Raw genomic sequence first — 15922 nt, 5'->3', positions numbered from 1 at the left:
AAGTGGACCAAGGAATCTCTCATTTTGACCTGGGATAAAAGATACAAAGGAAACAGTGAAGGTTAACAGACTATCAGGAAGAAGCTACCTCGCTTAACTGGCCAGGCGAAGTCTCTTCAAGGAGATGACAGTAAGTTAAAACCTACAGTTTGAGCAGGAACTGGCCTTGGACGTCCATGGGAAGAATATTCTTGGCTGTTTGTGTGTGTGTGTGTGTGTGTGTGTGTGTTTTGTTGTTATTGCAAGGAGCAGGCATATTTAGACCACATTTAAAAAAAAACAATGTTCAATATTGTGGAGGGCACATAATGAATGTGTTTCTAGGCTGTGGTATTTTATTAATCCCTGTATGACCAGAACCAAGCATGCCGAGTGGCATATGAGTTGTTTTATAAATATCCACAGAATAAAGGAACTAATGAAATCAGTAGAGAAGAAAGTGAAAGGGAGTGTTTGAAGAAAGAATATTCCAGACAGGAAATCTATAGCACACAGAAGAAGCACCTCCCATGTGGGGGTTAAGAGTAGAGGTTTGTCCCTCTGGTGCAGAAAAAGGAAGTGGAGACTCCTCCTGATACCCACTGTGTTCTTCCTTTTTAAAAATATTTTTAGAAGTGCCTTACAACTATACATAATATTGGGGTTCATTTTGATACAACCATAGGAACCTGGAATATGATTTGCTCCACTTCAGTCTCCAGTAGTTCCCCTATCCCTCCCCTTCTCTGGTATTCTTGTTTGCGGGAAGGGCTGTTTGCTGAAGGGAAGCCTGAAGAGTGGGGGGAGTGGCTCTGCATAATCAGGGAGACCTTGCTTGCAAGGATCACAAGGCATACTTGCAGGGATCACAGAGGTATTGAGGGCCCAGGGCAGAGGCAGACCACACAGCCACAGCAGTACCAGGGGACATGGAGGTGGGATGAGGCCTAGTTCTCACAGATAGCACCCTGGGTGGGGCTTTCACAGATCAAAATGGCAGGCAGTGGTAAGACAAGGAAATGAACAAACGGAGATGGAAGGAGAAAAAGACTAAAACTGATATTAAGTCTAGACTGGGACAAAAAGAAAGTAATGTCAAGAAGGAATTCAAAGATAAGAGGAAGAGAAGAGGAAGGGACCAACTTCTAATGAGGCAGAAGCCAAAAGTATGATGGGAAGAAGGGAGTGAGAAAAATGAAAGAAAAGGAAGTTCCTGTTACTCCACTGGAGGCATTACATACATGAAAGCACTTTAAAGCAAATGATAGCTACATTTTACTGAGTACGACTATCCCCAAAGAACAGCTTAGGGTTTCACTTACATAATTTCATTTGATCTTCACAGCATATATCACAATCCCCATTTTACTGATGAGAAAACTGAGGCTTTGTGGGGTTAAATATATTGCTCACATTTTGTAGTTAGAAAGAAGAAACTGAATCTCTCTGGTGAAGCTAATACCCATAACCTCCAAGCTATGTTGATGTTTTCTTTTTCCCATGTTGTAAGAATACCATGTGACCTCTGCATCCTTTTCTTGTGAACTGATAACCCAGTGCTTGTTCTATTAACTCATTGGACACTGCAGGATGAAGTCCAGATTTCCTCCAGTGACACATGAGGGAGGTCATAGTCCAATCCCACACCATCTTCTCTGGACGCAGGCTCCCACACGCTCCTGCCAGCCCTGACTCTTTTCAGTTTGTTGGGGGCACCACAACAGCTTTTGTGGATGGTGTTGTCTGGGCTGGTGATGTCCTTCTTCCTCTTCTCCTGGCTGACTCCTTCAAGCCCTTCAAAACTGAGAGTGAGTATCTCCTTCTGTAAGCTGGAGGGGAAAAAGGCTGGGGGAGGGGTGCGATGGGCCATTTCATCTCTACAGGCCTCCGCCATAGCTCTCCTCATAACCCTGAAGTTCTGTGATTCCAGCTGCCTGTCTAGAGCTCCCTTCACAGTTCCATAGTTCCTTTCTCTTTGGGTTAGTGATTTTCCACTTGGAAATCTGGAAAGACCCAGAAAAAGAGGAGAAAAAGGTGTGGGGATCCAGACTGGTTCTGATAACATACCTGCAACAGCTGGCAAAGAGAAGAAATGCAGATGATAATAATAATGTAAAAAAAATGAGGTCAATAAATTCAAAGTATTCAAAGATCAATGACCAAAACAACTATTACAGTATAAATAATTTCTAATAATTTTATAATGAAAAATTAATTATCTGTTGTTTGTGAGTTGCATTATCATTATGTCAAGGGGTTCACCCACCAGGGAGATGGCTGTTGTAGTGAATGTGGAGTGGACTCCGATTAGGAGGACCTAGTAGATTTCACCTTCTGCTTGGGTGATTGGGCACATTTTTTTTTCCCCCAGCTTCTATTTCCTTATGTGTAAAATAGTAATAGGAGAGCTCCCCAGGCATTGTTTGGGAGGCCAGATGACAGCATTACTGCGGGAAAGCTCTTTGTAAGCTGTAGCATGTTCTAGGGAAAAAATGGTGGTAGTATTCCTGAGAATGTTAGAGGAAATTGTATACAGTGTCCCCTTGCCCCGGCTTAACCTGAAAATGCTAGTTCTGGGAACAACCACGGGGCAGGAAACTTCTGCAGCAAAATTCTTATGGAAACAGGGAATGAACCCGGCAGAATGAAGGAGATGGAAAACCAAACCTCACACACTCTCCTTGAAAGATGAAAAATTAACTAGGCACTGTTGGGGGTTGGAATGGAATGGCTGTACCGGTCGCCCCGTCTTCAGCCTCCGGACACTTTTCCTTCCCCAAAGCCATTTTAGTCAAAGGTCATGTGTGTGTCTTGTCAAAGGCCAGCTTCCAATGGAATCACTGTCCCCCGGGATAGCGGCCCCCTGACTACATCTGCATTGGAGAAATCCCAAAAGCAAACGGCCCAGCGCAAACAAGAGCAGTCCGGAGCAGCCGTCCTGGGCACCGCTCCCAGGTCCCCGGCCGCAGCCTGGAGCAGTCACCGACGCCCGCAGCATGGCCCGCCACGCCGATCGGGTACGGTAGGCGCTTCTCTCTGCACGTCCTCCATTGCTTGGGCTCCCCGGTCAAAGCTGCTGTTCTGTCAAGCAGAAAAAACCTAGCAAAGGGCCTCCCGATTTGCCGGAAACCGGTTCCTGTTGGGCTGCGTTCGCTTGCACTCAGCTGGAGAGATTTCCAGGCGCGCAAACGCGGAGCTTAACTAATTTCGAGTTGTCTTTGCCAGAGAATGTTTGGATTTGTAAACACGTATCTTGTTTCTGGAAAACGAGCCGGTAGGACTTGCAGAGGGGCTGGGGATGTCGGCTCACCACCGCTCCAGCCCGTGCAAATGGGTGAGCCCCTTTGGCCATTACCAGCCACAGAGGGGACTGTGAGCTTTGCCCGCCTGTGGCAGCGAGATCGCTAGGCTCCTTGTTTATTACCTGTTGGGCCAGGGCTTGGCAAGAAGGATAAGGATTTGTAAAGCCACCTATTTCAGTAACGTTCTCTGGTCTCCTACACGTGTCCCAAAGAAATAGAAGCATATTCCTGATGGAGGGAGCCCCTACCCTACCACTGATCCCCTCGATCCCTTGGATCCCCTCGCCTGCTCCACAAAGGAAAGATGTTGATTGACTGCACGGATCCGGAGCAGCCAGGCTCTGGCCTTTTGTACTTTCCTATTTGAACAAGCTTTTCAAATGGACATGGCTCACTTTGGCTAAGAATAGAGGGAGCTTGGGGTCTCAACTGATTATGGGTGCTTTTGATCTGGACTTGGAAGTCTCCAAGAGCAAATGGAGCAGATGGGGAGCATTGACGGGCCCCCAGTCTTCAGGTGTGGAGCAAAGGGTTAAAGGGTTTGGGGATTGCTGGGCTTCCACGCTCTGGTTTTATTTTAACAGGTTAAACATGGAGCCATTGCTCACTGATAACGGCAATGAAAACAAAAGTCTTTCTAGTGCTCAGCGGGATGGAGAGGGAACCCGCTTCTGGTATTTGTTTATTTATCACATACCCAGTTCCTTGGAGGATAGTTTTCTAACACTTGTGTTCACCAGGTATTTATTGAGCTTCTGCTCTTCTCCTTTGGGGCCACCTCCAGCTGCCACCTGGTTTTCTCTTCTTTCCCCCTAAACTTCTTGAAAGAGGGGTGACATTCACTATCTCAGAGTCCTTGCTACCCACTTACCCTTTCACACCCAGGACACTGGCATCTACCCCTCACCTCTGAAGACCAGTCTCTGACAGGGCCACCCAAGGGTTCTTTGAAGGCAAATCTTAGAGCATTTTATAGGCTTTCCACCCAGTCTCTGTGTCATTTGAAACAGTTGGTCAACTCCCTCTCTATTTTTTGGACTCTGTCCTGGATTCTGGGATACCACACGTCCCAGGTTCCCATCTGCCCTTTTGAGTTACTGTTTAATGCCTTAAGGCCTCGCTTCATACCCCTTAGTGTGTCCTGCCATTTCCTCCTGGACTCTCTGTCCTTAGTTGGTTGTCCTGCAGGCCCCCCAGATAATCTCATTCATTTCAATGGCTTCAACCATAAATCCATGATATGGTGTCATGCCAGATCTGTAGCTTATGTCAATCATTTTCCCTAAACACTAGCACTAAACACCAGCTCCACTTGGATATTCCATAGACATGCTTTGAACCTATCGAAATCAACATGCTTGTTTCTCTCTCCTTCTCCCACGCCTGGTTTTCTTCTATTTTGTGCTAACCAAATGGCATTTCCAGTTGTTCAAGCCAGACACACCAGAATCCGCCTAGGTGACTTCCTCTTTTTTATTCACAACAATGTCAGCAAGTTTTGTCTACTTGCAGAACCTAGTTCATACAGACCCCTTTGTCTCCTCTCTTGTCACTCTTTTGATTCAGGCCATTCTGATCAGAACTTCCCATTAGTTTCACTTGGGACCAGTTCTGCTCACTCTCTGACCCCAACTTATCTCCATGCTGGGTTACACGGTCTGCCTAAAAATGCAATATGATCATGCATATCCTTTGTAAAATGTCTTTAACGGATTCCTATTTTATTCTTTGGAAAATTCCATCGATGTATAAAAGTTCTCCATAAGTCCCCCTTTACCTTCCTCTTCAGTCTCATAGTTTATCACTCTGTACATCTGATGTACCATTTTTGTACATTTACACACATTGTATATAAATTTAGGCATATTAAACTCTTACTAAATATGACTTTGCACCTTGTACTTCTCCTAGGTCAGTGCCTGACCTTTATTTTTCTTTCAACATTCAACTGAAAGCCACTTTCTCTTGGAAACTTCCCAGACCATCTGCATCCCATTGTCCAGAATGGGTTAGGCAACCCTCCCATACTCTCCCCAAACTTCCTCTACTTCTGCTACCAGAGCACTTATTGTTTACTGCAACTATCTATTTGTCTATCCCCTATTGGACTGTAACTCCTGACGGACAGAGATCCACTCTTTGTCTTAATGTCTTTAGAGCTTATTACCGGTATTCAATTGGGATGCTCCGTGAATTTTCATGAATTTTATGCAATTCTTGTGAATGAGTATTATGTTCAGGTATTGAATTAGATGACTGAGATACAAAAGGGAATCTGGAAATATCTATGCTACAATATAGCAAAGAATAAAGATCAACTATGATTAATCAAGAAAAGGCTCACTCTTCCACTTACTTAAAACAGGAAGGGTTTAGACTTTTTTGGGTGTTTGAGAAAATGATCCTAGTCTCTGGTTCTACCAACTTGCCCTATAATCTACTGGGGGTTTCTTCCTGTTGCTTCCAGTTTCTTTTATTGCTGCCAGCATCTATCTTAACCTTATCCAAGTCCAAGAAGTACTGTATGAAAGTCCTTTGCAATTTTGCCTCTGATGACTTCGTGAAGGCAAAGGAATCCTCTTCAAACTGGAGTTTGGCATAGGACATTGAAGGTTTAAAAAGACTCTTACGAAGTTGGCTCAGACAAGGCATCCAGGGTCTCAGAATAGACCAGCGAGTGAAATCTCTAAGACTCTCTAGAGAGTGATAGAACCTTTGCAAGACTACCAATGAGAAAGTGCATTTCTGATTTTGTAAAGAGAGACACTGTGTGCATTCTGAAACTCTAGACAGAGAAGTGAATGATGATTGTATTCTACAGGGAATTAGTTAAACTTCAAGTTGTTCTTAAACTGTTTGTGATCATGGTCATTTTGCAATTTGGATGCATGCTATTCTTTTAAGAAAAAAAACAAGAACAACAAAAACAAACAAACAAAAATCAAAACAAACAAGAAAACAACCACTATACAACATAGCACTTTAACTTCCAAGGGGTTCCTACCAGTGTACCATTTGGGTTCCCTTGAGTTATGAATGTCCAGTTAAGAATTTCTAATCAAAGGCTTAATTAATTAAGAAGATGTTCTAGAAAGGAAGTAGATGGTGATTAGGAGTAAGCATAAGTCAAATTGTGCATGTTTTCTCTTTTGAGAGGATCACAGTTTAATGAGTGCTAATGACCATGAACTTGAGGCCATGGGACCTGGGCTCATGTCCCTGCTCTGGCAATCACTCTGTTAGTGATTTTCTCTCTGAGTGATTATTTCATTGTCTATAAAAAAGGGATAATGAGTGTTGGATAATGAGTATTATTAAATGTAATATAGTTACATTTAATAAACATTAATTTAAAACCTTGATTTTTACAAAGGCCCAAATCTTTTGACATTCCTTCAGATCAAAAGGGTGCATATGGGCTGCATTAATAATGGAGTGCATTTGTTAAAGGAGAACTGATTGACAGATGCATTGACAGATGGACTTCTTTACTAGCATGCTACTGGGCCCTGTGCTCACTCCTGATTATTTATCACTGATATCTGTGAATGGATCACATTGGTTCAGGAAAAAGGTATGAGAATTAGGAGTCCAAATGTTATCAATATATTGTAGTCTATTTGACTTTTTATTTTTGCAGTGTGTGTGTGCAGAGACACATATAAAATGCTGTATGCATGGGCCTTTAACATCAGTTGCAAATTCTTGGGTGTGTATTTATGTGGTGAGAGAAGTAGGTGGGAAGGGGAGAGAGAGCAAGATTGAGAGGGAAAGGGAGAGGGAGAAAGACTGGGAGAGGGAAATTGAGAAAAGAAGAGACAGAAGAAAAGTTAAAGAGATGTGATAGTTTCCAAGGGTTAAGGTTTAGGGGTTTAAACAGACAATAAAATCAAAAGTGAGTGATTTCTTCTCAAATAAAGTTTGGTTTTATAAAAAGAGGTCTGTAGTATGCAACATGGAAGGAAAGAGCCATTCTTATCAGTATCGTTCAGACCAACTTTAAAACAATTTTATCTAGATCTGGGTGCTACATGTTAACTTAATAGCAATTATAATTATGTGCCAACCACGGTGCTAGATGTTGAAGAAAACAAAGCTCAAAAAGTCCTGATCCCATGGAGCTTAGTATAATCGTGGGGCTAGACAAGGAACCAGGTGACCTTAAGGTTATACTTGCTTTGATCTGAGAAGCTTAGGCCCCATGGAACACTTAAGAAGGGGTGTTTAATCCAGACCTAGTGGGTACAAGGTAAACTTTCTAGTGAAATTAATTTCTAAATTTTTAGACTCAGAGGCTGAGTAGGAATGAGAAAGATCAAGATGGTAGAGGGAAGAGGTTTCCGAGCAGAGATGACAGTCCCTTCAGTAGGCCGAGGGCAAGAGGGCTGCTCAAGAAACCGGAAAAAAAAAAAAACAATTCAGAGAGCAGGGGATGAAAGAGATGAGACTGAAGTGGTGCTTAGTAATTATGGTGCTGTAATTAATCCTTAGGAGAATGGGGAAAAGCCTAGCAGGGATGTGTCATAAGCAGTTGGTGTTAGGGAAAGATCATTCCAGCTGCACTATGGACAGTGTGCTGGAGGGAGGAAGGATGAGAGAGACCACTCAGGAGGCGCTGTGGTGATATAACCAAGAAAAGATGGTGGCCCCAACCAGAAGGGTGGCAGGGAAGGTGACAAGAGTGCATTCATTCAAAGGTCATAAATCAGGAGATGCGAAGTGAAGAGTGACAGCTGCCGGAATGCTACAAAAAGGATGGGCACAGACTCTTATTGTGAAAAAGATAAGATTTTAGGAAGTCATGACATCTATCTTTATAACTTTCATGCTGACCTGGAAGGGAGGTTAGTGTTGTGTTTGCCATCTCTCAGATGGCAGGACCCGGCCACGGGTGGGGAACGCAGGGAGATCAATTTCCGATCAATACAATGAAGAGTGTTCTAACAGCTGTTCCAAGGCAGTGAGTTCTTTGCCACAGAAATTTAAGCGTTGTCTTGATAACTGTTCTTTGAAAAGCTGGAGAGGCAGAGGTGGGACTGGCCAGACTGGAGGGCATTGACATTGCCTTTCAGCTCTAAGATTCCAGGCTTCAGTGTATGAAGTTCAAGTATCTGAGCTTGGTGTTTAAGGCCCAGTGTGAGGCAGCTTTGTAGGCAGCCCTGTGTCCTGGCTTCCTGGTGCAGGGTTAGGTTATGCCTGTTATGTCAAAATAGCTGTGAGAGCATCATCCTCTTTCACACTCAAGAGGGCCCCAGTTTGAGCAATAAATTTTGTAGCCATTGATTCCCTCGACTTCACTTTCCTGCCTCTTTAGAAACATCATGAACTTCTCCTGCGAAAGGCTTTGTTGCCCTCAGGCAGACCCAGCATTGGACTGCAAGTTTTGTTTACTTGTGCCATTTCCTACACCAGCAAGACTCCCCCACACATTCTAAAACCTTACTGAAAAACATACCATTTCTCAAGTCCTAAGCTCAGCCAGCAATGAGTCCTTGTCCCTCATTTTGTCTTTAAAGAAATTAAGCTTCTTTGCAACATGATAGTTTGCATTATAATGCTGAGTAAATTACTATTTTTATTCTCATTTGAACCTCTTTGGTAAGGGACCATTTGCTATTAGTCCTGTAATAGGATCTGTGAAAATTTCCATAGTAACTCAGTGGACTGAACGCTGCTTTGTCTAAGGCAATGTCGCCCTTCAGAGAGTTTTTATTTTATTTTTTTTAAGAAAAATCATTTTTATTATGTGATACATGCATTTTGTAGAAAATATTAAATATGGAAAAGCACAAAGAAGAAACAAAAGTTGTCTACTATCTCACTACCTAGAGATAAGCATATTAACACCTGGGTGAATCCTCCTTGTATATTCTTTTATTCACATGTATTCTTTTGTTTGTTTGTTCTTTTCAGATATACACGACAATAGAGTATATTTTGACATGTTATACATACAGGAGTAAACTTATTCCAATGAGGATCCCATTCTTGTGGTTGTACATGATGTGGAGATTCACATGTGGTGTATTCATATATAAACATAGGAAAGTTATGTCTGATTATTCTACTGTCTTTCTTATTCCTGTTCCCTCTTCCTTCCCTCCATTCCCCTTTGTCTAATCCACTGAACTTCTCCCCCACCCCTTGTTATGTGGTAGCATCTGCATATCAGAGAGAACATTTGACCTTTGGTTTTTTGGGGATTGGTTTATTTTACTTAGCATCATAGTCTCCAGTTCCATCCATTTACAGACAAAACTCATGATGTCATTCTTTTTTTATGGCTGAATAATATTCCATGGTGTATATGTGTCACTTTTTCTTTATCCATTCATCTGTTGAAGGGCACCTAGGTTAGTTCCATAGTTTAGCTATTGTGTATTAGGCTGCTATGAACACGTATGTGGCTGCATCACTGTAGTATTCTGATGTAAAGTCCTTTGGGTATATACCGAGGAATGGGATAACTGGGTCAAATGGTGGTTCCATACCAAGTTTTCTGAGGAATCTCCATACTGCTTTCCATAGTGGTTGAGCCAATTTTCAGACCCACCAACAGTGTACAAGTGAATCTTTTCCCCTACATCCTCACCAACATTAATTGTTTCTTGTATTCTTGATAATTGCCATTCTGACTGGAGTGAAATGGAATTTCAGTGTAGTTTTAATTTGTAAATTTCTAATTGCTAGAGATGTTGAATACTTTTCATATATTTATTGATCATTTGTATTTCTTCTGCACATGTATTCTTTTTAAATTTTTTTTTGTGACAGATATTGAACTCAGGGGTACTTGACCACTGACTGGAGTGAAATGGAATTTCAGTGTAGTTTTAATTTGTAAATTTCTAATTGCTAGAGATGTTGAATACTTTTCATATATTTATTGATCATTTGTATTTCTTCTGCACATGTATTCTTTTTAAATTTTTTTTTGTGCCAGATATTGAACTCAGGGGTACTTGACCACTGAGCCACATCCCCAGCCCTATATTGTATTTTGTTTAGAGACAGGGTCTCACTGAATTGCTTAGAGCCTCACCTCACTGAGTTGCTTAGAGCCTCACCATTGCTGAGGCTGGTTTTGAACTCGCGATTCTCCTGTCTCAGATTCCCAAGCCACTGGGATTACAGTTATGTGCCATTGTGCCCAGCTTGCACATGTATTCTTAAAATTCTATTTTTCTGTAACCTGTCTTCACTTAATAACACACCTAAAGTATGACTGCATGTTGTTATATACTTTTCACAAACATGATGACTTCTTTAGTGAAGTTCTATTGCTGGACAATAAGCTGTTTCCACTTTTTTGATGTTACACAGTGCTGTGATAACTGGCCTTCTGATATATACATTCATGCCTCTGTATGGAACATTTACATTTTCTAAGATGGCAATCATGCTAAAAAGACATACTTTTTTAAAAAAAAGGTATACTTTTATGTTTAAAAGTTTTATTTTTATTCTATGCTATGAATATTATGTATGAGTTTTATTTAATATAATTTTAGTCCTATGATTTAATGAAGGTGTCTGATTTGAAAAATGTGTGAACAACCTGTAGGCTCAGCAAAGAAATGATTGATAATTGATAACATATTAGCCCAACAAAGAATCAAGTTTAAAATCTAAAAATTTTAGTGTCTTCCTATCAATGTGAGACAAATTGTTGTTTATAAGCCCAATATACAGGAAAGTGAGGACACACTTGCTACAAAACAAGGATAGTCCTCTGAAAAGAGGAATCTGCCTAGTGTTTTGCTGTTCAGTGAAGGTGTGAGGCCATGGACTTGGATCCTTATTCTAAACTAAATAGTTTATCATCTTAGATATCAATGAGCAGGAAGGTCTCCATCGTGGAGTAGAATGTTTTTGTCTGGTGAGAAACCAGGCATTGATTGGGAAACACTGTGAAATCTGTTTAGTCACTTTTCAACAGAAAAAAGTTAAAGATGTTGGTATTGCTTGAATTGTATCCCCCTCCAAATTTGAAGTCTTAAGCCCTGAGACCTTAGAATGTGACTTTATTTGGAGATAAGATCTTCACAGAAGTAATCAAATTAAAGCAGAATGGGTCCTGACCCATATGACTGGAGTTCTTATAAAAATAGGAAATTTGGGTACAGAGACATGCATGAAGGAAAGATGATGTGGAGTGACAAAGGGAAATGGTGGCTATCTATGAGCCAAGGTGGGAGGCCTCAGAAGAAACCAACCCCACTGACTGACATCTTGGACTTCTGTGATTGTGAGCCAATACATCTTTGTTGGTTAAACTCCTGTCTGTGGCACTGTGTTATGGTAGCCTGAGAGGGCTGACACAAATTTCTTGAGATCATAATACCCTTAGCATGGCTTCATCTGGTAACACTCAACATAACATTGTGTTATTCTCTTGTCACCAGAGGTTCTGCTATTGCTCATAGGAACATTAGGTGACAGTGTTTTGCAGTTTACAATTTATCAAGCATTTTCATATCTGTGATCCCCTTTGGCCCTGACCAAAGTATGTGAAATGAGAGTTATTATCATCTCTGTTTTAGAGATAGGAAATGAAGTGAAGAGACTAAGTGAATTGCTCGAGTTTGCACAGTTTGGAAGCGGTGGAGCTGAAATCCAAGCATGGGTCTTCTGACACTAAATACTGTGCTTTTTCAATAAAAAGCATTATTAGTGGACACATCACCTATCGTCTCCCTTCTTTAAAGTGAAAGAACATGGATTGTGGCATGTGGAGCCACATTTCCTCTTTTGTTACAACTCCCTGGAGAATGGTTTTATTAGCCCACTTGCTGGAATGTATCAGAAGCCTGAAGGAACCTACTCCGCCCACATCTTCATTATCAAATGTTTACCAGGAATCCTTGATTTAGGCCTCTCTGTTTATGTGCATTGAATATGTCTCCTCCACTCAGAAGCTTTGTTTACTGACAAAATAGGCTTTCTTAGTACACTGTTTGATCACTGACAAATTCAACTGCAAAACTTTGGACATGTTGGATATAATTGAGTTTTTCCATCATTAATATTGTTCAGATATTAATTCAACATAGTAACATGAGGGGCGCCTAACATTTTCCTGGAAACTGCTTGACTTTAATCAGCGGGAACAAATGTAAGATTATTGCACTTTTTCCTTGGGTGACCTAAGCTTGTTCTTGGCACCCGTGAGCACAGAGCACTGGGTTGTCTGAGTGTTTCAGTGGCCTCTACCCAGGGGAGTTATTAGTTTTGAACCTTGGGGATAATTCCACAAGAATGCAATTCTTTTCCTCCCTGAAAGAACAAAATATTGCTTGTGTTGGGTTATCCTTGTTAGGCGATAAAACCAGTGGTTCCCAAATTGTGAAGCCATAGTGATCTACAGGTAGGATTGTCAGACTGAGCAAAACCGAACCGAACCGAACCAAATGGACAACAACAATAACAACAAAATCTCAGGATGCCCCAGTTAAATTTCAGTCTAAACAATGAATATCATTTTAGTATAAATATTTCCTTAATGCTGAAAAACTGCAAATTATTGTATGCAGAGATATGGAAATGAGTGCTGATAATATTTTTAATATTTCAGAAGTCTGTGAACATTGTGCATTATTCAAGTAAGCTTTCAGAGGTTATTGAAAATGTTAAATTTCTTTGATTTTGGTTAAAACTATTTTTTTTTAAATTTATCTCTTTAATATCATCTCCTGTTGAATCCACAACTGTACTACCATTTTTGATGACATACTCTGGGGATTGGGTAAAACATTTAAAATTATCTCATGCAATCCTCAAAAACTATAGGGGGCAAACTATAATGTGCAGGTCAAACCTTATCCCGCTTGTCTTATGTTTGTTTGTTTTGTTTTCTTGAGAACATGCCAAAGTTTTATTTTATAATTGCAGAACAAAAGACAACAAAAGGAAAAAGCTTGTTCATAATCAGGAAAGGATTCCTTCAGAAGGAGAAAGGAATGTCTAGATCAGTGGGTCTCATGTGTTGGCTGCCACATAGTCCCCTGGAGGACCCAGTGCTGGGTGCTCCACATAGAACTTCTGACTCAGTGGTTCCACTATGAGGCTGAGAATTCACATTTCTAAGTAGTTCTCAGGTGGTGCTCACACTGTGGTCTGGGGATCATACTTCAAAAACCATTGGTACAGATTCTAAAGAAAGCTGTTTATCTGCATACTTATGCAATTTATTTTATTATTTGTCTAGATGACAAATGTGAAATCACATGTATTGATTTTGTAAACATGATGTTTCAATATGGGTATATATTTTGGAATGATTAAAACAAGCTAGTTAACATATCCACCACCTCATATAGTTATCATTTGTACTGAGAACATTTAAAACTAGTCTTAGAAATTTTCTTTTCCTTAGTGCTTACTTTATTTATTTTTTACTCATGCATATTAATGATGCACATTAGTGGCTTTCATCATGGCATATTTGCACCCACATAAAAGTGCAATTTGATCAATTTCACACCCTAATTCCCACCCCTTTCCCTCCTTTCTTCCACTGATTCCTCCTGTACCCTAATGGCCTTCCTTTTTCTTTCATGGCATTCTTTTTCTTTTTTTTTCTGTTTTTTTTTTCCCTCTAGCTTTCACATGTAAGATAAAACACATACAATTTCTCTTTCTAAATGTGATTTGTTTTACTCAAAATTATGTACTCCAACTCCGTTCATTTTCCTGCAAATGGTATAATCTTGTTCTTCTCCATGACTGGATAAAACGTCATTGTGTATAGATACATTTTCCTTATCTATTCCTCTATTGATTGACACCTGGACTGATTTCATAGATTGCCTATTTGAATTGTCATTTTCAAGTGTATAATATGTGTGTTATGATTAATTAGTCCCCTGTTGTACAACAGGTCTCTAGAACCTATTCCTCCTAACTGAAACTTTTTTATTAACATGTGCCATTATCTCCTACCTCAGCCCCCAGTATCCACCATTCTGCTCTCTGATTCTGTGGGTTCAATTTATATATATATATAAATTAACATATGCAGAATATACATATTCCACATATGAGTGAGATCATGCATATTTGCCTTTCTGTGCCTGGCTTATTTCACTAAGCATAATGCCATTCAGTTTTATCCATGTTTTTGGAAACTATAAGAGCTCACTTAAAACTGAATAGTATTCTATTGTGTGTATACACCATATTTTCTTTATCCATCCATCTGGTGATGGACTCTTAGGTTGATTCCAGATATTGGCTCTTGTAAGTGATATATGTGGAAGTGTAGATACCTCTCTGACCTGATTTCATTTCCTTTGGATATATACCTAGTGGTGAGATTTCTAGATCATATGTTAGTTCTGTTTTTAATATTTTGAGGAGTCTCTGTACTAGTTTCCATAATGATTATGCCCATGTACATTGCCACCAACAGCATTAAAATGTTCTCTTTTTTCCCCTACATCTTCACCAATACTTATCTTTCATATTCCAACAGTGTGAGGTGACATCTCATCATGGTTTTAATTTTCATTTCTGTCATGAGCAGTGATGTTGACTGTTTTTTTCTATGCTTGTTGATCTTTTGTATGTGTTCTTTTGAGAAATGTTAATTCAGGTTATTTTCTTATTTTTAGATAAGATTGTTGATTTTTGTGCTATTGAGTTGAGTTCCTTATATATTTTGGATATTAACCCCTTATCAGATGTATGGTTTGCAGGTATTCTCCGTGGATACTTCTGTAAATTGTCTCTGCATTCTCTTGTTTCTGTTTCTGTACCGTATCTATGTGTTTTTGTAAATAAAATTTTATTAGAACACAGCCAACCTCCCATTTGTTTCAACCCCTCCCCCCTCCGCAATGTGGCATGTGACTGCTTTCATAGTACTAGCAGCAAGTTGAGTCATTGTGACAGAGATCCTCCTATGGCTCAAAAGACCCAACATATTTATTTTCTGGACTTTTACAGAAAGTTTGTTACATGTGCCCAAAGTCACCCTGGGAAGGAGTTACTGTTATTTCTGTTTTTAGATAACAAAATGGAGGCCTAAAGAAGCTGAGTGACTTTTGAAAGTTCTCAACAACTCTTGTAATCCAAACCAAGGTCTGCTGAATTCCAAAGCTTCAACTCATGCTCAGCTGACCTGAGAGGCTGATTGTTAATTGCATTTGTCCTCAATGGATTTAACAATGGGGAAATGCACTTGTGATTTCGGTTCCATATCCGTCCATCCCAATGATGGGATGGATGGCACGGAGTAAAGGGTTGAGCGCTCAAGCTCTGGAGCAACACTGTTTAAAGTCCCAGCTCAATCACTTCATTTCTCTGTTCCTACTTTCCACCCCCATAAATTACAGATAATGATAGTACCTATTAGCATGATTAAATGAGATCATGTCTGTAAAGAAATTACATGAGCACTGGACATGTGGTCTGCAAGACATTTGTTATTTTTATATGAAATAACTAGTATTTCAAAGTAGAGAGTCTGTGGGAATAGAAACAAGGTGTGTGGAGAGGGTGCCATGCAAAGCTGGCTGTCACAGCATCTCAGCCTGGGAGCTCACTGAGCATGGTGGCTCCTACTTGTCAGATACCAGCTAAAAAAGAAGCTTTTGCTGCCTGTTTATCAAGGATGACTTTGACCTGAGCCATTTCCTAGT

At 40.3% G+C, this 15922-nt stretch overlaps 1 protein-coding gene across 13 annotated transcripts in view; it reads left to right on the top strand.

Moving 5' to 3' along the window:
- Positions 1 to 1617: 1617 nt before the first annotated feature.
- The window catches only part of Enpp2 (ectonucleotide pyrophosphatase/phosphodiesterase 2), a 116984-nt gene continuing 102679 nt past the window's right edge, over positions 1618 to 15922 (top strand). For 4 of the 13 annotated variants that reach the window (XM_046464690.2, XM_046464687.1, XM_046464689.2 and 1 more), the window contains exon 1: positions 1619 to 1787. In XM_046464690.2, the coding sequence (XP_046320646.1) occupies positions 1713 to 1787 (75 nt within the window). In that variant the 5' untranslated portion in view covers positions 1619 to 1712. Of the gene's footprint in view, positions 1788 to 2821; positions 2997 to 15922 lie in introns of those variants that run through there. The other 9 variants (XM_046464680.1, XM_046464684.2, XM_046464679.1 and 6 more) reach the window with 4 other exon arrangements.

Source organism: Marmota monax, unplaced genomic scaffold (genome assembly GCF_021218885.2).
Source record: "Marmota monax isolate L192 unplaced genomic scaffold, Marmota_monax_Labrador192_F-V1.1 WCK01_AAM20220418_F8-fsc00003, whole genome shotgun sequence".
NCBI classification, from domain to species: domain Eukaryota; kingdom Metazoa; phylum Chordata; class Mammalia; order Rodentia; family Sciuridae; genus Marmota; species Marmota monax.
Note: the sequence above shows the minus strand (reverse complement) of the source record. Positions and strands in the feature narration are given on the sequence as shown.